At 41.2% G+C, this 25152-nt stretch overlaps 1 protein-coding gene across 5 annotated transcripts in view; it reads right to left on the bottom strand.

The window, feature by feature from the left end:
* Positions 1-25152, bottom strand: part of ARID4B (AT-rich interaction domain 4B) — an 82620-nt gene that overhangs the window by 50113 nt on the left and 7355 nt on the right. For all 5 annotated transcript variants that reach the window (XM_081906805.1, XM_081906804.1, XM_081906807.1 and 2 more), the window contains exons 3-4: positions 4345-4455; positions 2830-2895 (exon numbers count right to left, since the gene is read on the bottom strand). In XM_081906805.1, coding sequence (XP_081762931.1) covers positions 2830-2895; positions 4345-4455 — 177 coding nt within the window. The remainder of the gene's footprint in view (positions 1-2829; positions 2896-4344; positions 4456-25152) is intronic.

The raw sequence follows: 25152 nt of genomic DNA, 5'->3' as shown, positions 1-25152 counted from the left end.
AACTTAAGGAATCAGCAAGTAAAACACACATCATTTCAGTAAAGTCTAATGGTTACACTTGCTTATTTTAGGGTAGGAATGAGAAACCTCCAGCCTGTGGCACACTTGACCCACCAAGCCATTTCCCCCAAATCACGTCCATCTGTCCATAAGCTGACATCATTTTTTATATCACCCGATGGGTAGGAGGGCAGGGTTAAATCCTGCATTGGCTTGTTTCCACCAGGAAACAGGGAAACACACCCAAAGCAGCAGAATTTAACTCCCAAACATATTCTTTGCGTCACACCACGAAAAGTGAAACATGTTGCAAGAAAAGGGATAACAGGTCATCCCTGGCTGAAGCAGGATGTGCTTATGAGAACTCCATTGAATCATGGAAGACCTGCTCCCTGCCTTGCTGGCCTTTTCCCCACCTGTCCTGGGAGGGCAGGGTGTTGACTGACTCCTGCTACAATAGCTGAGGCTGCTTACGCTGGGGTGTTGCCTAGGTACTTTTTTGGGGGAGGGGGGTTGTTGCTCTTATTGATATTATTTATTTTGCATCTTTGTTTTAGATACTATGATTTAAGTGGATCTTTTTTTCAATTTGGTTTTGTACTTCTTGGCATTTTCTTTATTGTTGATGACTACTTATGTTTGTAGGGACACAGGTGGTGCTGTGGGTTAAAGCCTCAGCGCCTAGGACTTGCTGATCGAAAGGTCGGCGGTTCGAATCCCTGCGGCGGGGTGCGCTCCCGCGGCTCGGTCCCAGCGCCTGCCAACCTAGCAGTTCGAAAGCACCTCCGAGTGCAAGTAGATAAATAGGGACCGCTTACCAGCGGGAAGGTAAACGGCGTTTCCGTGTGCGGCTCTGGCTCACCAGAGCAGCGATGTCACACTGGCCATGTGACCCGGAAGTGTCTCCGGACAGCGCTGGCCCCTGGCCTCTTAAGTGAGATGGGCGCACAACCCCAGAGTCTGTCAAGACTGGCCCGTACGGGCAGGGGTACCTTTACCTTTACCTTTTACTTATGTTTGTAATTATGTCTTTTTCTTATATTGTAAGGTGCCTTGAGCATAGCTTTAACTATGGAAAGGCAGCATATAAATAAAAGTACTTAAGTTTATGAGGAGTCTCTAAACTATTCATTCTTCTGGTTGGAACCAGGCATATGGTCTTGTTTACGCAGCACCAGCCAGTAAATCACTGAGCTGAGCAGCACTGCTAGAAGCTGCTGACGGGGAGATAGGATAGTTCTTGTCATAAACATTAGGAGCTGGTGCTGAAGCAAGGGCTCTCACAGTCTGCATTGTGAAAGTGTGTGTGTGGTTGCTGACTGCCAGTATAACAACCCCTTTTGCCTGTCAGCAACAGTGTACTTCCACAGGGCTGATCACAATGCTCCCCTGCCTCCTAGCACATGCAGATAACAACAGGAATTCCCTTCTCTCTTCACTGCTCTGCAGCAGCAACCAACAATTCCAACTAACAAACAGCTTTGCTGGCAGCTACTGGATTTAAGGAAACCTTTCCAACAACTGTGGGAGTGAGCAAAGTATGCAGCTGCATCAATACGGTCAAGGCCGCTGTGGGCAGCAGTCACTATCTGTCCCATTAAAACTAAAATTTTGATACTGCTTAAAATAATAAATTCATTGTTAATCTCAAAGCCAAGACTATATATTCCATAAAAAGTAATATTTGCAGGCATGCAGTTCTGAATGTAGTTAATTGCAAACTATGCGTTTTAGATGTGCCAAACAACTGGAAAACAGAAAAAAAATACATGGATTTTAATGAAAGATCTGTGAGGAGAAACTGACAGGAATTTAAGTATCCTGCTCATTTGTCTTCATAGCAAAATTCACAACATTATCCATTCCCAACACATTTTCCTACACTTATTCAGTCACTACAATAATTTCAAGAAATTTCTGTAAATAAAGAATCATAGAATCACAGAATAGTAGAGTTGGAAGGGACCACATGGGTTATCTAGTCCAACCCGCACAGACCAGAATTGTCCTGGACTCTAAAAAATTACCCAGCCAGGCACTTTCCTTAACATGCTCAGTCAAAAATCTAATAGCTATTAATGGGGGCTCAAGGCTTTAGTCCTTGTACAGCAGCCCCTGAACCACATGACAAGCACTTTTCAAACTGAGGGGTGTATCAAAAGCAGTTAGTGCTGGGGGATGGGGATGTGGTTCAGCGGTTCAAAGGGGGTGCGGGAGACTTAAATTCAAAAAGACTAACACAGGTCCCTTGCATGACTCTCCGCACAGCATACTAGACCTGGCCTAAATTTTTCATCAGAAGAAATGGTATAAGCTACGCCAAGACACTGTACAGAACACTTGATCCGAGGTCCAAAGAGGCCAATAAGTGAACAGAAGACACTTCCACATGTGCATAGCAACGTGTGTTGTCAATTCCTGGCACACATATTGCACACCATTCTGTACTTTTCCCTGACCCTCAGGAGTGGCTTTTCTGGGCTGGGGAAGGGAAGCTGCAGTGAAAAGGAGAGGCCAGAACACTGTGTGTTATCCTTTGGATCCCAACCCATTTATTTGCAGAATCTGTTCTATCACTGTACGTACCATGCCAGAAACAAGCTCCTCTACTTAAATTCTATCGATCAGAACAGCTCAGATTTTAATACTATGCAAACTATATTACATCCTGCTTAAATAATAACTGTTCATTCTTCACAAGGTAATTGTGGTCCAATGTCGTAGGATTATTCAATAATTACACCTAACATTATATCTATATATACATCACTGTAAATATATTGATTTGTTAGGAAATATTTTTCATGGTTAATCATTCAAATATATTACCTTTAAAGGGCCTTTTATGTGATCATCCTGAACTTCCACAGTTGATGAATCATGCCTAAATGTTACCTGTAAAGCACAATTTAAAGGATTGTTAAAGCAGAGCAAGTGTATGTATAGCTATCTTTACTATTTATTTATTTAGGATGTTTCTAGGCCACCCTTCATTATAACCAATCTTGTGGTGGTGAACAATACAATTAAAACTCATCCAAATTGCAATTTTAAAAATCCACTTCATAATAAGAGCAAATATGATTAAAGCCCAAATCATTAAAATACAGGTCTTTATTCAAGGACAGAGTAGGCCTGCAACCTCCAGCAATAAATAAAGCTAATATCCTACAATTGCCTGGGCAAATGAATAGTTTTTTCACTTGGCAACAAAATGAAAAAATAATAGGCACTAAACATACATCTAACAGAAGGGCATTCCACAACTAGGGCACATCCGTTTTCAACATCCCCACATGGTGTACAGATATTTCTGAGTTTGAGCTTAGCCAGTCTACAGTAGCTGCAAATTACGCCACTAGCAGACAAGTAACTATATATAACATCTCCCCTATTTATGGCCCTATTTGCACTAAAATCTAAAATATTAGAAGCGCCACCCATTTTATAATCTCCATTAATTTATTTTGCTTTTTTCCCTTATAAAGGAAAACGAGACGTAATGCAAAGGACACAGTGCTGGAGTTGGACTAAGAAAACCTTTGTTCATATTCCTGCTCAGCCATGAAGCAGCACCAATTGTTGTGAGATTACCACATGCATGCTTCCCTAACTCCTTCAAGGAAGGGTGGCACAGAAAAGTAATCAGTAATAACATCATTAGCTTATGACTGAAGTATTACACACAAACAATAGAAGATACATACATTTATACTGTCTATTTATAGAAAACTGAATCCCATAGAACTTGAGTGTTTTGAGCAGGAGATTTGGATTTAACTGATTAACTAAACTGCTTAAAAACAAACAGCACTTTACATTAATACAAATGATTATCTTATAAAAGCAGGGTTTTGAAATACACAGGGAACATCCACCACATGAGGCTTCCTGCTTCAAAACTTTGCCTTCCAACTTGTGTCGGGTGACAAAACAAGAAGGGAAACAAACAGATGTGGTGTGCTTATCCCTGTAGCCTCCCCAAATCCTAATCAGAACACCTGAAGAGGGCTATAGCTTTTCTTTATTTTCAGATATATTGGTGGCATAATGAAATTTAGCAGGATTATTAAATGATTATGCAACGTCTACATTTTGGTGTTGCTTTTAAAACAACACTAATGACATTTTGGTGCTGCTTATCATTTGTGTCCCTCCCTCAAAGTGATCTTAGAAACTGTTAGGAAGTTAATCTACTGGAGAGGGAGAACAACCGAGCACTCAGTCCTAGTGAAGTACTTCACTAACTCATCCCTCTTAAAATGCCTCACTTCAAGACCCATACATTGTGGAGTGCTCTGAATATATTCTATTTTTTAAATGAAAAATTACACACATACATACCTTGACTTTGACCAGTCTTTTTGTTGTCTTGATTTTGGCCTCACAGAAGGCCCCTCTATATTTTGCACTCACATCAGTGCCCACTGTCAAATATGGAGGCTCATCAAGGGCCTAGAAGAGAAGGAAAAGGAAAACAACTGGCTTTTAATCTCTCCCCTGATATTTCAAAAGAGGCAAAAATATTACACTTATAAGAATAAGCAATCCACTACTAAATTTCAGTGAAAACTTTTCAATGGGAATATTGAAATTGATAGCCATCTTCAAATATCTAAAGGGCTGACACATGGAAGATGGAACAAGCTTGTTTTAGTCTGCTCTGGAAGGTAGGACCCAAACCAATGGCTTTAAGTTACAAAAAAGGAGATTCCGGCTAAATATCAGGAAGCCTTTTCCGTCGATAAGAGTTGTTTGCCAGTGAAATAGATGCCCTGGGGAGGTGATGTACTCTACTTTTTATGCAGAGGCTGGATAGCCATTTTTCATGTATGATTTAGCTGAGATTGCTGCATCACGGGGTTTGGACTAGATGGCTCTCAGGGTCCCTTCCAATTCTACAATTCTATGATTCTATATGGAACTTTTGAAAAAAGAGTCCTCATATTGTTCTAAGTAAATTATGAATCATGCTCATGATAGTTCTCCATTCATTCAGTTCCCAAGCATTATGCCTGGCAAATTTCATCTCCTTCTATCCTTGTCAAACAGGACCTGTTTAAGCAACTAGAAACCTAACCTGCTTAGACCTTGGCTAGACATTGATCACATCAAAAATAGCTAAACCAGTCAATATTAATCTAGCTCCTGACCCTGAGACCAAGGAAACCTCCATAGAGATGGTATAGAATATTGTTACAAAAATTACAGGGGGGCACATCTTTAAAGTTGTTAAATGTTACAAATATTATGCCTGAATATATCCTTTCAGCTTGACAGCTCAGGGAAGCTGCTTTTCCTAGAGCGAATCAGATCTGCTCCCCCATTTCCCCTGCCTTTTCTTGCCCTTTTCTCTCCACTCCCACACCTACAGTAGCTGTGCACCTGTCTTGCCCCAAGCCGCAATATTTTTCAACAGAAATGAATCTAATGGGACAGTGTGTGATCATATGAGGTGTCAATAATGAGGGCTGGTGAGGTGGTGTCTATGGCTGCTTCCTCTGTGTCTCCAAGCCCCTAACTAACATTAGTGCAGGGATCCAAGGGCAGCAATGACAGGGACAGCACTCAGAGCTCACACAGCTGCTGGAGAGGGAGAGGGAGGTGGCAAGACATGCACAAGCACACAAGGAAGAACACAGAGGAAGGTGCTCCCAGGCTCTTAGGCTGTACTTTATGGGCTGAACTGCAAGCGCTCCTGTCTTCTTCTGCCCAGATGCGGGAGACACCATAAATATACAGCTGGCTCTCAGGCATGAATAAACCAGGCTCGAAGCCCTGAATCAGCAGTGAGCCAGACACTTGCCTGTCTGCTTGTGGTATCCCTTCCTGAAGTTAAACTCAGGAGGAGGGAAATTAGATCAGGACCCAACAAGGAAGAGGTGGAGCAGCCTGCTCTGCAGTCTCTGCCTAACTTCTGTTGGTGCAGCAGATTCTTCAGGGAACTCCTCAGGGAGCCAATTTCCTCATCTAAACTGCAAAGCAAGCCCCTTCTTTGCTGGGCAAGGGGCTAGACATTCAGGCACAGACTGCTGAGGGACAGATGCTTTAGGCAACATGGGTCACCTCTTTCCCAAACAGTCAAAGTGCAGGCCTCTCATCACAAATAACATTTGCTTCCTGTATAAGCTTATTGCTAATTCAAAGCTCACACAATCTTTTAGATTTTTTTTTAAATCGGAAAAGCAGTAAGACATGGTGTAAATCTAAAAAGTTGTTTGTTTCCATTACCTAGGAATCTAGTAATATCGGTGCACTTTTTAAATGCACCAATCATTCCCTACCTCTCCTATTTTCCCCCCAAGGAACTGTGAGAATCAACTTGGTGAATAAGCTGTAAAATTATTTTTCTCAAAATCTATTTGCTCTTTTTTTTTTGCATCGGGCTCTTACACTTATCAAGAGCACAGAAATATTTCAACAGGCACTAATTCTGCTATCAACGTGTTTCCCCTAATAAACTGTAAGATGAATAGATCTGTTTCAGATGGAATCAAGAAACATTAATTTGGTGTGTAAAAACCCAGGTTTTGATATCTTTGTTTGGGCCAATATCTTTTTTAAAGCTTTTGAGCTTGAAGTATTCTATAAAATATTGAAGTCACACTGTCCAACAAACAGAATTTGATCCCATTTCTTAAAACCACTTTTAAGATTTCTATAGATTTGGCAAGGAAACCAACCAAGCTTAGGCTGTTTACAAGGTGGGGGCTCAGTTTGAACATGAATTTTTTATCCAAGCTTTTATACATGAAAATGAAACACAGTGCAACATAATCCTTTATAGAATTAATGATGTACATTGTGTTGTATAAAATATAGCCTTCCTTGAAACAGGAAATAAAAGGGCCAGTTGTGTGCAGAAAATGGTAGCTGCATACAACTGTTGGGAAATATAGCACAGTGTTATTTATCAGACAATTACATTCTGTCACTTGTGGCTTGCCTTGTGATTACATTGTTTTTTCCAACAAAAATCACATTAGATGTGTTAATTAGCATACCTATGGCAGAATATTTTTGTTATCTGCCTGTTAGCTTAAAAGAGCTAGGAGTTCACTCATCATAGTGCTCAGCTGTGGCTGCTGGCAATCCTGGCTCTGAAGAACCAGGCGTTTTCTAAGAATTATGCAGCTGTAGTGTAAGTGCCACAAAGCTATAGAGAGGGGGAAAGAAAAGTGCTGCTTTGCTACTCAGCAGTTTCCCCAAGACCAGTTGCTAGCACACTACAGCCTTCTGTGTAAACAGTTCTGATCAAAGAAGATAATTTAACTCTCAACCTATCAATGAAATACATTTATATACTGCTTCATACCAGAACAGTCTATGAGCAGTTTATAAAAAGACAGCAAATACTACACCCCCCCCACACACCAGAATGGAAATCTCCTCTCCTTCCACATCCCACACATCCTCCCTAAATCTGCTCTGGAGGGTTCAGACATAGACACAGAATCATAGAGTTGGAAGGGATCCTGAGGATCATCTGGTCCACCCCCTGCAATGCAGGAATACGCAGCTGTCCCATACAGGGATCAAACACTGAAGGAACACCCCAGAACAGGTTTGGGGGGGAGGTGCAAGAGGAGAGCAAGGGAAAGTTCCTCTGCACAGTCAAAAGTTCTTGTGTTAGCGGAACAACATCACTGGCTAACACCCAACAGATCCAAATGGAACAATAAACCCCCAGAAAAGCAAGAACTAAGACGTGCATGGTTTTTTCTGGGTGGGTTAAAATTTTTGCCCAAATAAAAACCATGCCAACTTTGCCTAGCCTTGTGATACAAAATTACACTGTAACCATCATAGATGTTTCAGACTTATGAAAGTTGTTATATGAGGTTCCAATCCAATCCACCAGCTGGGCTGCTGTAGCTCAGTTGACATCCACAAGCATTTACACTGTAAAATGTAAGACCTGACATGACTGAATAGCAGCACTGCTATAGCTAGAGACTATCTCACCTGCACAAGGGAGGTGTGATGTCACAGCAAAGCACAACACGTGTCTTTTGATGCTGCACTACCCTGTTTTTTTGTTTTTGTTTTGCACTGTGAGGCTGCCTGGTCTGGTAGCGGGGCAGCCCCCCCCCCCCAAGATGCCTAGACATTTTGTTTTGCCACCCACAACCTAGGTCCCAGGAGCCACAGGGCTCCTAGCGTTCCCCAGTTTCTAACACTGAGTCCTTCTATTCATAGAGGGCAAGCCTGGATTCCACCTACTAGATATATTTGGGAGTAGAGGGAAATGAAAACTAAAGTTGCATGCACACGAAAGCTCATACCAATAACAAACTTAGTTGGTCTCTAAGGTGGTACTGGAAGGATTTTTGTTTGTTTGTTTCAACAATATTCTTTGTTAACAGTGTTCTGCTTTAACTACCAAAAAAGATTCTTCTAGTTTAATGAAAATTATTGGCTTTTTAGGAAAGTACTTTGAGTTCCATGATCATGCAAAAGATTAAGAAACAGCAACAGAAACATTTGATACATAATAAATATAAGACAATTTGTCTTCCCGCACCCCCCCAATGTAGCATCTAAAAGAAATATTTTTCAAAATCTTAACTAAAAGGTGTGATTTAGAATACTAAGGGTTATTACCACTACGGTACTTGGTGATCCCAGCCAGCTGAAAGACTCAGCTGGTGAGAAGGAACCCTTCACATTCTAACATGCCAGGAATTGTTTCTGCCAAAGAAATCCCACAAAAAGACACAGATAAAAATATGTGGCTTATGGAGGAAAAACAAATGCTGCTAGACACAGCAACTATACATTTCATTGAAGTCCAATCAGTCTTTGAATAATTTCAAATGAATTTCATGTGGGTTACAATGTGTCAAAAACTTCTTTTTGGCACCGTATACACACTTGTCAACAAAACTAAGAATGCAAACTAAGACATGTATAAACATATCATCATCTCCAAAGCATTCAAAGACCTGACATGGTATAACATTTCAGATGACATAAGAGAGACAAGGTGAAACAGGCAACATATCCTCCTGTCATGGCTTAGTAATACGTTATGTTTCACACATGCATTCACATTAGGTGTTAATGGGGGGAAAGTCGCTACTCTTTGATTAAAACTACACAACAGGAATACAATTGGAGATGCACCTCAAAAATGTATTTTTATTATGATGTTATACCAAGGAGTTCATTCTTGCTGCCAATTTAAGTCTGCGCCAGTACAGTATCTGACTCAATGAAATCCCATTTTGTCTGGAAAGATGAACTAAACAGGTGAAATTAGGGGAACCAGAGCAAGCTCATCCCTTACCATCTGCAGCAGGAGTGACTCTCACAAGTTATGCAGAGAGAGGTGACAACTGGAATATGCAGGGGTCTTCCTCACTGCCTGGTTCCTGTGGCAATCAAGCCATACAAGGTGTATCTACTAACTGGCCAACTTACAGCTTTGGGGAAGGAAACTTGATGCCTGAGGCACTCTGAGCACCAGTAAACATATCACTACTAATTAGCATTCATCAAAGTGAGGAATGTCAACCAAAATGTTGCACATGGAACCTCTCTTTCATTCTAGGTGCTTTGCACTTATTTCCCATGGTGGGAAAACTTGGTCCTCCTAGGACTCCAGGTCCCCTTCTCCCCCTTTTGATGCAGAAAAACCCATCCCACACGTATCTGAACCTGCATGAAAAGTAAACAACAAGAACTCTGGGAAGTATTCAACTTTTTGTGCAAGCTCAAGGATTAGCACAAGCACAAAGGGATTCTCCCCTCTTCTCCGCCTGTGCAGTCTGCAAATCTGCTCTGGAGGGTTGGGGAACAGATTTAAGGGGCAAGGCAGGGGACAGTGTTCTGTCCCACAAGCAGAAACTTTTGTGCTGATAGAACATTCACTTTAGCAATATATTGAATACAACCCCCTGCGTTCAGTTGAGCTCAGTCCAGATAGGTTTGCTCTAGTTACCCTCTTACCCTCTTCTCCCCCAGTTCTCATACTTCAACTCCATCTTTCTTACTGGTGACTATAGTGTGCTTACACAAACAGAATTGTACTGACTTAAATTTGGGGGCTTTAGTATGGAGTATTCTTAACATGATGCAGCTGCAAATACAATATTTATTTATAAATTAATATAAATAAACGTAAAGATTATATGCCCATATAAACAAATAAACAACTAGGCAGGTTTTTGGCTTAAAATTCTAGTACAGAAAAACACAGAAATGAGTTAATAACTATGCTTGGGCCATTCCCTTAATCCAGGGATCAACAAAGCTTTTCAGCAGGGGGCTGGTCCACTGTCCCTCAGACCTGGGGGGGGGGAGCGAACTATATTGGGGGGGGGGGAATGAATGAATTCCTATGCCCCACAAATAACCCAGAGATGCATTTTAAATAAAAGCACACATTCTACTCATGTAAAAACATGCTGATTCCTGGACCACCCATGGGCCAGATTTAGAAGGTGATTGGGCCGGATCCGGCCCCCGGGCCTTAGTTTGCCTACCCATGGCTTAATCACCAAGATGAAGGGGAAAGAGTAAAAGTGAAGCTGAACTTTACTGTGGGGAAAGAGAAAGAACCAGGAACAATAACAATAAAAAAGGTTAGTAGCTGTCCTCTCTCTTGAGTTCAGAGAAATGTGAAGAACAGAGAAGAGTAGGAAAGCTGAGATGCAGGGGTTACCTGTCCTGGTGAGGAAGGGATGAGAAGGTGTTGCTTATCTCAAATTTACTGAGTTTTCTTTGTGATGAGAGGGGATCCTTCCACAAAAGGGCACAAGGGTAATCACAATTCCTTCATGATTGCTTTATGCATGTTGTGGGAAATGCTCCCTCTCTCTGATAAGGCTCAGGCTGTGATGGAGTGGTGAATAATGTAACCCATGAGCCCAACTCACTCACCTTCTTTCATAAAGACACTGGCTGGTGCCTTTGTACAGAGGTTCATTAATACCAGTGAAACAAAATAACAAACATGGTTTGGAGGCAATTGGCAAGGGTGTAAGAGGTAAGGAATCTAGCTAAAGTCTAAATGAAAGAGGGACAAAAAGGAGCAAGCTTCTGTAATCCATTGAGGCAAGGGGACTAAAAGAATACTAAAAGAGAGATTGGGAAAGACTTTCCAGGAGTGTTCCAAGACAGCTGAACTTGTGTGGCAGACTCCTGAGTAAGAGACTGGCATGTAGAGGAGCAAGGATCAGTCTGAGTGGGGAAGACTGAATCCAGTGGGGATGACTCATGCCCCCAGCTACAGAAAAAACAACAATGTTAAAAGATGTTTTCAGAGAGGGTCCAGTCAGGTACCTGAGTAACTTTCATGACAAAGACAAGGGTAGAGAATTCCTGGGACATCCTGAGTGTAATTAATTCAATGTCATGCCACAAGGAAGAAATCCAAGCCACAGGATGTTTCTGCCCATTCAAACTGTTTTCAGCAAAATAATCTTGCTTTGCCGATAAAAGAGGTCAAGCTTGAAAGTCTTTAGAAAATGCACACAGGCTTCTTTTTTCACTTCATTAACACAGACTATGAGTAATGTGCCTTTGTCCTTGTATAAGGGTATGGGGTTTGGGTTTCTTCTGAAAGTCAACAAGATTATTTTATTTGGGTTAGAGTGGGGTATGCTATCAATATGCTAGTGAGTAGCATGTGTTTTGATTATCACCAACATATATGCTAGAGCTTTCCCTGTCCACCCCTGTAAGCCTCCTTCACTTCATCTTGGAGAGTTCTAGTTGAACCAAGAATCTCAGCAACAGGCTCCCTGGACTATGCACAACCTCTTGTAGTCTTTGTTCAAAAAAATATAGGAGCAGAGCCCAAAGAGGTGACTGTTACTATCTAAACTTGGATTAGTGTACTCCTGCTCCTGGATGGTCCCTGGCCACTATTAGTTGTTATACGAAGCTCTACTGTGGCTTCAAGTGGGTAAAGAAGGTTGGGTAGAGATAGCCTTCTTGGATTCTCAATTAACTCAAATTGGCATTTATTTTGTTGCCATTAACTTTATGCAAAGGGAGGGAGGATTCCAACAAAGCCGGCCACTTCTAAGTTCTTTCCCCACACAACCGCAATTGTGCTCCTGGACCTCTCCCTCCCTTTGTCCTCCTGGCTCCAAGGTCCATGGCAAGAGCAAGGGAAGTTGCCAGCATGAACTAATTGTGGACTGCATAATCCTATCTATATGTTGCGTAGCCTTTAGTGTGATCAAAACAAATTACGAAGATACAACAGAAATAATTCCAGACTAAGAACTTCACATTACCATTTCTAACAAAAAACAAGCATGTAACAATAAATATCTACAAAAGTTACTGTTTACTTCAATACAACTTCTACCTCCGTGTATTCTAAAAATTGGTTAAGAAGCAAGAGAAGGTCATTCGTAACCAAATGTATTCACACACATGGTTTCTTTCCCTAAAGCAGGCATGTCCAAAGTCTGTTTCGGGGGCCTAATCTGGCCTGCTGGTTGGTCAACCAACTTTGGTCGGCCCTCATGGCCCTTCACTTCATCAAATCTGGTTTGGACACCACTGCATGGGTGCTTATTCCTCTGCAGTATGGGAAGCAGCTTAAAAGAGGACCATCAGTATCACTGCATTTTGTACTACTGTTTTCAGCAGTTTTGCCAAAAAAAAATGCAACGCTTAACATTTATGAAATAATATATAATTACTGCTATGCATTACACACGTGTTATTCTAATGTGCTAGAATAACAAAATCATGAGTATAAAATAAATTCAAGCAAATGAAAAAAGTATGAATTACAAAACTGTGGTTTATTACTTCACATGTGTATACAGTGGTACCTAGGGTTAAGAACTTAATTCGTTCCAGAGGTCCGTTCTTAACCTGAAGCACCACTTTAGCTAATGGGGCCTCCTGCTGCTGCCACGCCGCTAGAGCACGATTTCTGTTCTCATCCTGAAGCAAAGTTCTTAACCCGAGGTAATATTTCTGGGTTAGCGGAGTCTGTAACCTGAAGCGTATGTAACCTGAGGTACCACTGTACTCACGCACAATTCAGAATATGGTCCTTTTTTGAACAAATGAGTATTTTAACCATATGTTCTCAGGACATGATTCAATACAGTTAAAAATATAAAACAATTCCAACAAGGAGCAGGCAAAAACACATCTGTAAAAAAAAATGCAGTAATTAAAAAAACCCATGGACATGCCTAATGACCTTTTTCTACTTTAAAAAACAGCACAAATATTATACTTTCCTGTCCCCTCACTCTTTCTGCCTTGGCCAGCACAAATGGTTGGGTTGTGGATGTAGTGTTGACTGCTCCACTCCTAAAGCCCACAGTTTAGGGTTACAGCCTAACTCAGTAGCAATTGACACACTGCATCAAGTGTAGGCTTCACAAAGGGAACAACTCAGATATCAAAATGTAGCATACATAATTGTCAGAGAGTGATAACTGTGTACAACCAACAAACACCTAGCAGCCTAGGAGAAACAACAGCAACGATAAAAAAGGTAATGAGTGGATGAAGAACGGTCTTCTGAAAACCTGTTATGGGTACCCTGCCAAAGGATTCCAGATACAGTACAAACACCAATGAGAAATCTGCTGTTGTACCCAGGGCTGCAAGTGCAAGGAACCCTACAAAAGAAAGCAAGGGAGGGTGGCTTAGAAGACGTTGTGCCATACCATGAGTCAGCTGCCTCAGGCAGCAAATTCTGAGGTATGGAAAGTGGTTAGACATGTGTGCCATGTGGGCGCACCAATGAAATGAGACAACCCGGCTTCCAATGCAGGTAAGCCAAAGAAACAGCTGAAAGCCAAAGGAGAACAGCAGCAATACCTTGAGGAACACTTGCTTTCATCAAGAGTCATTGAGAAAAGGGGGTGTTCCCCCAGAGTAGCTGCTTTGCCACTGGTCTCCTCCCACCCCATGGGGCATGGATGAGGAGGCATCAGTAGCACATCTTGCTTGAGGCACCCAAAGGATTCAGGCCAGCCCTACTCAAATGAATATTCCTGCACACTCTCCTATCCTGTTCCCCAGAAGGGAGATAGGTATGCAAAAAAATCAAATATTCATGGACACACATTGTTTCTCCTTCCGCTATTGTGTACTTGCTTAACAAATGAAACTCAACAGATTGTAAAGGTAAAGGACCTGTGGACGGTTAAGTCCAATCAAAGGCGACTATGGGGTGCAATGCTCATCTCACTACAGGCTGAGGGAGCCGTTTGTCCACAGACAGCTTTCAGGTCATGTGGCCAGCATGACTAAACTGCTTCTGGCACAAGGGAACATCGTGACAGAGGCCAGAGCACATGGAAATGCCATTTACCTTCCCTCCACAGCTGTACCTATTTCTCTACTTGCACTAGTATGCTTTCGAACTGCTAGGTTGGCAGAAGCTGGGACAGAGCAACAGGAGCTCACACGGTCACATGGATTCAAACCGCTGACCTTCTGATTGGCAAGCCCAATAGGCTCAGTGGTTTAAACCACAGTATATCACTCAAACAAGGGATAAAAAATGTGACACATGTGCTGAAGGAGAGCCAACCAACCCACTCTTTCACACTGCGCCAGGGAACACTGTGGGGAGCCCAAGTACTTTTACTGGTGAACACTTCCATCTACTACTACTTCTAGCTAAACACTAATGGCTCCTTTTCTTTGCAGGGTAAGAGCTATAGCATGTGGAACAGAACAGACAAACTGAATAGAGTTCATTACAATTCGCTAGACTATATAGGTGAGTTAATTACTACATTATCTCCTTCAATGGGTAAATGGCCTAAGTAGGCAGGTGGACTAATCAGGTATATGGAAATAGCTCCATGTCATGAAAATAACTCACAGCTACTGCCAGCATGGTGAATGTGCTATTATTGTGGAAACTAGCACTGCCAAGACACATTGGGGCATGGGTATACTTGCAGTTACCTGAGAAAGTCTAATGGGCTATTCATCAGTCACTGTAACTGGCTACCACACCTGCCTCCTCTTGTATGTGAAGCCTGCACTTTTTCATAGGGCAATAGCTTCCCCATATGGTCCCTTCTTCAGGTTTCTATGGCTGGTATTCCTCAGGGTGATGAACACAGGGTGGGGAGATGAAAGGAGCATGAAATTGACTAGGCTCTTGGGAGACTCCAAAGAACTCACTGTGTATCTCTCTTTCCTCTACTGCTGTAGTTGTATGGTTATGGTGTTGTGCTTTGGAGAAGGAGGCCTAGGTTGTAGGAATGCTGCCTGATACTTTTTTCAATTACTTCACAAAGGCACCAATCAAAATATGTTGGAGATAGTGTCCTCAGCACTGTATATGTAGAATTACTGGTATCACACCGGGACTCAGATCCTTCTGATAGGTCTATGGCTGATGTGTTATATAGAGAGGCTTATTGATCACTGAGATTAAGAGTTGTCTGTTGTGACTGAAATGGTAGTAATTACTCAACACAAAGCCACCAAGCCCCACCCCATGTTTCACTCAAGAAAAAAGTTTAGCACATGGTTATAGTTCAATGCAGATGTAATGATGGCTCCTTACAAACAGAAAACCAGTCTAAGGCATGCTTATAAGACCTACTTGCCTACTTTGGAGCAAATACAGCCCTCTCTTCTTGTACATGCCTCAACAATCATTTAGCACATCTGTATCACTATTAGCCATGGCCATGAGAACTAGGATTCTCTAAACCAGAATTTGTTTGTAACGCTTGCTCTATATCAAAGTTGATTAGCCGTAACTATGGTTGTCACCAGCTGATGAATCTAAACCATGTTTAGAGCAAACAAAGGAGGGAAGGGAGGAATTCACTCCAGAAAGATAAGGGGAAAAGGAGAATATGCACACATTTCTGAAGCTGGCTCATGGCTTGGTAAATCTGCATTGGACCCAAATTGCTTTCCTTGAAATAAATTGAACTTGGAAGTGTCCACCCTTGGTTAGAACATGTCCATAAATATTTGCTTCTATTACTGATTTACAGCTTGACTATTATATTGTGCAGATGTGGGAAAACTTTGGCAATCCAGATGTTCTTGAGCTGCAACTCCCATTGGCTAAGTTTGCTGGGGCTGCTGGGAGTTGTAGTTCAGCAACAACTAGAGTGCCAAAGATTCCCCAAACCTGATATGGGAGGGTGCAGATGAAATAAATATGTTGATAATAAGCTATGGAAATTGAATCCCCCCCCCAAAAAAAAGTACTGTATTTTGCTTCAAACGTACAGTATCACTGTAATAAAGTGCCCCATAGTTCTTAAAGCTCACAGCTCTCCATTGGCAGCGGGGGGCGCACACACACACAGAGTAAATGAACAGTTTTAATCATCCTGTTTGTAAAAATGGTATATGCAGTTATCAAGCAACATTTAGGATTATTACAACTGATGCAAGTTTATTCACTTTAGGCCTACATGAATTTATTGTTGTGTGTGCTATGGTTCCTGCTCAGGGCCACTGCAGTGTCTAGCCTCCGTACAATATAGAATGGCTCTCCAATAATCTGCCAATATGCTGGCATTCTATTTAGCCTAACAATCAGCTTTCTAGGGCCTTTCAGAGGTTTGGCTTTCCAACTTTCCCAAGCTACACTCCTGCTCCCACAGCTCCCTCATGTACCACCCTTCAACTCCTTTCAACTTCCCAAAGCATTCTGAGAAACTGCACCAGACATTTCCAGCTTCCAGAACAAATCAAAAGTAACATGGAGATGGGCCAGCTGCTGTGAAGCCACAGCTGTCTTCAACAGAATAGAGGAGCAGGCTTGCTTTATCATCAGTAATTATGTCTGAGTGGGTCCAGGAACAAATTCTCATGGGTTGCCTCCTTACACAGGTGTTTCCTATATAAAAACCTCCATGGAAGAATAGATAGTAAGCACATTATTTATCTAACTCCCAGTCCCTCCCCCTTGATCTTGGCTCTTAATATTTATTTTATTTGAATGCATTTCTAAACCACGTAATATTTCAAAAATCTCTAAGCAGTGCACACTATGTAGTACATAAGAACAATATCCATTAAAACAAAAATACAACCAAAAACCAATAAAACAGTATAAAAACATATAAAAGCAAGCAAAACGGATATTTGTGCGTTCACAGCACCCCGTATATCACACACAAGAACTAACAAACAATCCCATTATTTCCTCCCATATCTTGCTTGCTAACACACCTACCCAACATTTTTACCATTTGTAGCTAAGCAGCTGGGAGAAGCTGCAAGATGCGACACCATTAAACATTTCATCTTGATTCTACTAGCTGGGTCATATCATGAAAGACTAAACAGTTTCAAACAAGGAAAGTACATAAAACAATGTCTTTTTCTTCTTCTGCCCTATTAAAAACCTATATATTAATTAAATTTATTCCCCATTCTTCCTCACAAAAGATCCCAAGACGACAAACATGGCAGTATTATTATTTTTAGGTTTATTACCATCCCTTCATGAGAAGCTTCCAGACTGGGTTACAGCAGTATAAAAGACAGCATTAAAACACTTTAAAATGCTTGAAATATGAAGGAATAAATACACTGTTCCACAAAAACGTGACAGAATGACACACAAACTGAATCCCCATAGTGTCTCAAGTGTGTGCATCGCTTAACCTCTGCAAGCATCTGCCATGTTAACTGCATTACTTGCGAACTTAAAATACTATGGATGGTATCAAGCTAGGCAGTTCACTCAAGTTCTTAATGAGTTTTAGCTGCACAGTGGAAACGGGATTATTAAGAGTTGTACAAATTGGTCTTCCTGTAAATTTATGTAGTGGTAATATTACTATACTGCTAGAGATTTCAGTTGAGCAGAACTGTCCCCTACTAAAATTTCTATACCATTGTAATCTTTGCACCACTTGTCCCTCCCTTGTACTATTAAATGACTGTAGCCTAGCTTTCCACCTTGTTCAGTTCTTCCTCTGAAAAGAAAAAAAAAATCTGTCTACTATGAAAAGGAAAGAAGGTTATGTACTAGAACTTATCTCTCAGAATTTTTGCTTCACTATGGGCCACTAATATAAAGCCCATAAAAGTTCTCTTCACTGCATAAACTTTGTTAGTTAATTTATATTCTGCTTTCCTACCCAGAGATGCTCAAGGCACCTAATACAGTAGACTAAAACCTTAGAGCAGAACCAGCTTACATTAGAATACCCAAAAGCCACTATTACATCATATATTTGTTGTAAACTACTATTTTTTTTAAATGAATAGCAATATATATTTTAATAAATAAATAAAGTCAGATTTTGCTACACCTAATCTTATAAGAAGGAACAGCAACAGTAGATATTATCAGCCCAAGTGGCCAGTGGATAATTCTTGCAACTGGTCCATCAGACCCTTTCTTTTCCCATGATTGACCTTACAGAGAGGAGTTCCTTTTCCTCCTCCTCACTAGGAATGTTTATTACTCAACATTAATGCACCTAATGTTAGAAACTCAGATATATAAGCTAGGCACCAAATGGGTTCGTAAACCATTGTAGTCCCCAAAATAGAATGTCTAGTTGCCATTTTGGGGCAAGAAGGCTCTAAAGCAGGGGTCAGCAAACTTTTTCAGCAGGGGGCTGGTCCACTGTCCCTCAGAACTTGTGGGGGGGGGCAAACGATATTTTTTGGGGGGGAATGAAAGAATTCCTATGCCCCACAAATCACCCAGAGATGCATTTTAAATAAAAGCACGCATTCTACTCATGTAAAAACATGCTGATTACCGGACCATCCACGGGCTGGATTTAGAAGGAGATTGGGCTGGATCCGGTCCCCGGGCCTTAGTTTGCCTACCCATGCTCTAAAGTCTTATCTTTCAAATGGTGGACTGACTGTGATTGATTCTCCTTTAAACATCTGACTAGTTCAGAGGACAACTTTGAGCTAGATAAAGAGCTTTGAGAACTTGAATAAGAAATGTCACTTGATCCAGGGACAGTCCACCTATATTTTGGCCTATTCTGACCTCTTTTTTTTAATGGTGACTACTCCTGCTCAGGCTACAGAAAAAGCAATTCAATTGAACAGATAAAATGTAACTGATATAATTCCATAGGATGTGTTTGAAAACAGTCCAAATGCAATGATCCCCAGGTGGTGGTGATGTCAGGCACTATCCTGGCAGCCAGGCTATTGCAAGCAGATCTTAGGTTTGTCCCAGGAAAGTAATCATCTTGCAAAAGGGCTCCTTCCTTTTTCCTTTGTGGAAGGATCAAATTTAAATTAATCCATATTGTGTTGCTGTATGACTAGAAGTACTCCTATTAAATTTGCTTTTCTCCTCTCGATGATATTAATATTTTGCTGCTTTTAGCTGTAAGTTGTTTCAAGAACTTTTCAGTGTGATTGGATAAATTCTTCTTGTTTTGGAAACAATGTGAATACTTGTTTCTTGTGTGTATTTTATATTTGCAAATTCTCCCAGAGTATTTTTTTCACCTCCCTATTAAACATGCCATGTAGTATACCTGTTAATAAGTGGGAGAATTTGAAAATTCTTTTAATTACTTGTGATTAGCAAATTATCTGGTTTATGAAACAGGAGTATCTAAATTTGTGCTACTAACTGAAGGTATGGGTGAAAGCTCTTGAAATTGTACACTTCTTTTGAAGTGTAATTTGTTACAGGCACTTAACGGGTATGAGGGTTTACAGTATCTGAATGGAATAATCTGATGTGAGGGGCAGGGGGTGGAAGAAATACATAACTGGATGACAAGTGCAAGATGGGCGAGAGGAAACCTGTTTCAATCATTACAGACAATTTAAACTGTGAAAAGGCATGTGCCAAGGCTGTTACTTACATATTACATATTGGACCTCCAGTAGTTTAACAGACCAAATGACAGAATCTGAAGTTGTGTAGATAGCATAAGCACTGCCAACAATATGGTCACATAAAACATTTACAATAACAAAAAATTGAAACTAGACATTGCTTTGAACAATTTAGGGATATACAAGTCTAACTATTGTAGTTATGCTTTAAAACAATCTACTAGTTTTTAAATTAGTATAACACAGTATTAAGTTAGCTTCCAAACACTATGGAACATAATGCTATTAATTTTTCTCTAGGGTTAGAAAAATACCCCTAGAAACTGTGAATTATTCTATTTAATTGAAACTTAATTGAAATACAGTGTCCTGTATTTAACATTAGGTCCTCATGCTTGCAATTTATGTTTCATTACATTCTGGTTTAAAGTACCAGGTCCACAATACAGGAAGTTAGAACAGGAATGTACCTTCATAAAATATTTCCTACAGAGAAGATGCAGTACAGTGGTGCCTCGCAAGACGAAATTAATTCGTTCCGCAAGTCTCTTCGTCTTGCGAGTTTTTCGTCTTGCGATGCACGGTTTTCCATAGGAATGCATTGAAAATCAATTAATGCGTTCCTATGGAAAAAGCCTTCCCCCGACCTCTTCTGGCGGGCGGCATTTTAAAATCGCCCGGGACAGCGGAGGACTTCTCCGCTGTCCGGGGCGATTTAAAAGCCCCTGGGAAGGCAGGCAGGGGGGACAAAGGCTTTCCCGCCCGGCCGCCCGGCTTCGGGACATCGTTCCGATGCCGGGCGGCTGGGGGAGGCTTTCCTGCCCCACCGCCCGGCATCGGGACGATGCCCCGATGCCGGGCGGCTGGGGGAGGCGTTCCTGCCCCACCGCCCGGCATCGGGACGATGCCCCGAAGCCGGGCGGGGGGGGGGAGGCGTTCCTGCCCCACCGCCCGGCATCGGGATGATGCCCCGAAGCCGGGCGGGGGGGAGGCTTCAAAAGCCGTCCGGGGGCTTTTAAATCGCCCCGGACAGTCCCAGGGCGATTTAAAAGCCCCCGGTTAGGCAGGCAGGGGGGGCAAAAGTCTTTGCCCCCCCTGCCTGCCTTCAAAAGCCGTCTGGGATAGCGGGAAGCGCTTCCCTGCTATCCCGGACCGCTTTTAAAATGCTGGCGGTGGGGAGCAAAGCCTTTCGCCCCCGCCGGCCTTCCTGGACCTCTTCTGAAGTCCGGAGGGGGGGGGAAGGCTTTGCTCCCCACCGCCAGCATTTAAAAAAAGGTCCCCGAGATTTCCCTATGGGCTTTCGTCTTGCGATGCAAGCCCATAGGGAAAATCGTCTAGCGAAGCGTCGCAAAAACCGAAAAACCCTTTCGTCTTGCGGGTTTTTCGTCTTGCGAGGCATTCGTCTAGCGGGGCACCACTGTATATTTCCCTTACAACATATTTTATCTGAAATATTACTATGTATCTTAGCTAAAACAAAAGTTATTTGAATCCAGGATGTTCACATGTAATATGATTCTGCCTTTTTGTGCATGTATGTTTATCATATGAGAACTAAGTGGCCCTGGTAGATACAAAATATTGATAAACTTTACTATCTTAGGTGGAGATTAAAGAGGAAACTGCAAGGTAAGTTATTTTTGAATACCTACAGACACTGCACTTCCTGGCTAAAGCAAATCATGCAAGACAGTTAACCAAACATGAAACCTTTGTAGAAAAGTTATATAACCTGAAAAGCTGTTACATTCTTTGTACAACAAGACAATCACTATTGATGTGTGCCCGCTCCAGCAAGTGTTTAAATTCATTTGGGATATGAATATGCTAGCAAGAATCCCATGATGTACCGACAATGGGTATAGAAAAGCTGGAAAATGAGTAAGTAGTGCATAAGGTGCTCTGAGAATGGTAAAATCAGTTAATTTTATATTATCAGTATTATTATTATTTCTCATTATTGGATTGAATTTTAGTTGCTTTTTCACAAAAGTAACCCAAAGTAACTTAAAAACCTGGTACATTCATTAAAATGAAGCAAAGTAAGAACCACCATACATACATAAGAGAGGCCATAAATACCTGAACCACTCTAGACTAAGGGCTAACAACCTGGATAGTAGGAAATGTTTTTTGCCTGGCACCTAAAAATAGATCGTGATGGTGCCAGGCATGCCTCCATTGATAAGAGCATTCCACAAGTGTGGAGCCACCACTGAAAAGGCCTGTTCTCATTCCCCCACCCTCTACTCCTTTCTCAGAGAGGACACATTGAAAAGGGACTCAGAGGACAAACACAGGGTCTGGGTTAGTTCATGCTTTTAAAAAAACTGATCTGAACAATTATTTACAAATTAACTGAATTAATCATACAAATTCAAGAAAAAAGAATAATCTTCCGATGTTATTCTTCTTCGGGGGGGCACGGTAACTACTATTTTATTAACATACAGATGTTTAAAACCATATCAAATGTGAAGTATGATACTTTCAAGCATGTATTAGTATCTCTACTTTTTTCTTTGGGCCTAGCCACTTATCATGCCAAATCAGTCTAATACAACCCTGGTGACAGGGTTTTGGCATTATTGCTTTTAAAGAAAAGCATGGGTGAACCCTGCTTAGATCTTTTCTGTTTCTGGAACTGTATAGCCTAGATTTAGAAGCCAGGCCAATGCATAAAGGACAGACACTGTAGCAGCTGGCTTTGGTCTCCATCTTTGCGAGGAAGAAAGGAACAAACGTTCAAAGAAAAATTGAGATCCACTTCTCCTAATTGCAATAGTATATAATTTACACTAGACAGCTTCTTCATCATTTTAAGTTAACTAGGCACTGTACATGATTTCAATGCACAGGTTCCTGCTCATGATCTCTAGAGAACGTGAGAAAAGAGGGGCATGATTGGAGGGATAAAACCTTGCACTTGTTGAGTAATTTTACACAGAATCAAAAAGAAGAGAAGCTAAACAACAGGGAAAAGAATCAAAGGAATAGAATAGATCAAGAGGGAAATTCAAGAGGAACTCTAAACAATTTATTAAAAGAGGGGCAAATATAAGGACTACAAATGCCCCAAGGGAGAGAATTCAGTATATAAAAGGTGACAAGAGAAAGACAGCAGTTGCCACACCAGAGAGAATAAACACGTACCAGAGACCACTACTGCAACTTAAGTGCACTACTTGCCTACAAGCAAAGTGACTGTTATTTATTATTGCCATCAAAGGATAATGTAATATGTTTCACTGCTGAGAAAACAAGTCCATGTTCTGATAGAGAAAGATCTAATTTACAGAAAGCCATTACAGAGCAAAATCCTAAGACCAATGCCAGCAGTGGGTTTTAAGCTTGTGAGACAATACTGAACAGGTCAAAAGAGAAAACTATAGGATGAACCCATCGTACCTGCAACAAAGTACAGAACAGATGGGGAACCTCTGCCACAATGAGGCTGTTTTCCCCCCAACCATGCCCACCTGCCTGGCATCTGATGCAGCAGGTAAAACTATGGCTGCAAAGGAACTACCAGGAGCCTTAGGATGTGCTCCTGATGGTTCCTCTGCAATAAGGGCTTAGATTTAGCACCTTTTAAATCTGACACACAATTCTAGGCCCACTAATTCTTAGACATGCATGTCAGCCTCTTCTGAGATAACCTGTAGGGTTGATATTTCTGAGGGTGATATTTAATGTTGCACAAGTGGATTTTCCCTACCTCCCTACCCCCACATCCCACCAAATCTGCTCTAAAGTCCTTCAACTCTTCAAAGTAGATTTGGTGGGTTGCAGGTAGAAGAGATGAAGGAAAAGTAGATGTCAGTTTCACTAGTAGACAGACACAATTGGATATTACCCAGCAACTTGCAATTTTATCCCCAGAGTTGCAAACCTGTGAATTGTTAGGAAAACATTTCCCATATTTTCATAGCAGTTAGTTTAACGCTAACTTATCACTAATAACCGTATACCATTTACTAAACTATACTGCTCAACTGTTAATTAATTGCGAACATGTTGGGGACTAACTTTGAATGAGACCCTTGGGGTGTGCCTTTGTTTCTTCATTAATTGAAGACATTTACTGCCAGAAGTGGGGTTTCAATGGATTACTCCCTATTAGTTCTTTGTTTGTTACTGATGATTTACAGAGTGAGACTGCTAGAATACTGGTCATGCTGGCCTTAGAAACCAACAAGACTCTGCGGACATTATAGGTCAGGAACCACTCCACTCTCCAGCTCAGAATGGAAGTGGTAGCTCATCTTTGTCATACTGTGCTTCAGAGCCACTTGAAGCACTTCTGAAGTACTGTGTAGCTGCAGAGCTAATCTCTCGCCTGCCTCCCCAGCTACAAGTTTGAGAGGTTGCCAGAGGGGAGAGGAATGTTCAATGTAGTAAGGTAATTTATGGGCCTCTGAAAAGGAAGTTCTCCAGGTTGTTGTTATTACAGGTGGTTATTTAAATGATTGCTTTTCCCCAAGGTTTTTAGTTATTTTTATCTTATGTGCAAGCCACCTTGAGTCCATGTCAGGGGAAAAGGCAGGAGACATGGACTCAAGATGGCTTATAGACGCGATAAAAATAGCTAAAAACCTAGGGAAAAGCATTAATTTAAAAAAATAAACATTAATAAAATTGAAACTATCTATATGATCTATTTTAAAACGTACAGATAATTACAATAAAAACAGCATGGCACCAGCCTTTTCTTTAAAAGTTATGACCTGGTAATTCTACACACTATCTGGGTTCATAGGAAGCAGTTATATGGTGTATGAATTTGAAATATCTGCATCTAAATTTAAACTTAAAGTTTGTCAGATTTGTTCTGCAAAATCCTTAGATGCTTCAGCATGTAACAAGACAGTGCTAGTAAACTGCTAACATTGCACAGGCTGCATTACACATGTATGTTTTCAAACAAAGTAGTCTCACACTATACAAGTATTATTTGTGGTATCCCAATAGAAGACCTAGTCTGAACTATGCTGGGACAAAATATGTTTCAAGGAACCATGAATATGCAAAATAACTGCATCCATATTCAAATTCAGTTGTTTTTCTCCTAGGGAAAATGACACTCCCAAGAAGAAAGTGTTAGCATATCATTGTCCAAATATAAAGGGAAAATAAGGCACAAAGCATTTTCCTGGTTTTGTATTTTATGACAATCTATCATTTTGTTTAAATTCACAGACAAGATACCTGCTACATCTGTCACTCTGGATTCTCTTGCTAAGTTCCAAACATTACTAAGACATTTTCCCCTTCTGACCAGAAGATAGAAATGATGGGAGCTGGGGTCCAACACTTCCTGAAGGACTGCAGTTTCCCCATCTCTATTTTATTGTATTACATCTCTCTCTCTCTCTCTCTCTCTCTCTCTCTCTCTAT

The sequence above is a fragment of the Podarcis melisellensis genome, assembly GCF_964234715.1.
Source record: "Podarcis melisellensis genome assembly, chromosome: 3".
Lineage (NCBI taxonomy): Eukaryota > Metazoa > Chordata > Lepidosauria > Squamata > Lacertidae > Podarcis > Podarcis melisellensis.
Note: the sequence above shows the minus strand (reverse complement) of the source record. Positions and strands in the feature narration are given on the sequence as shown.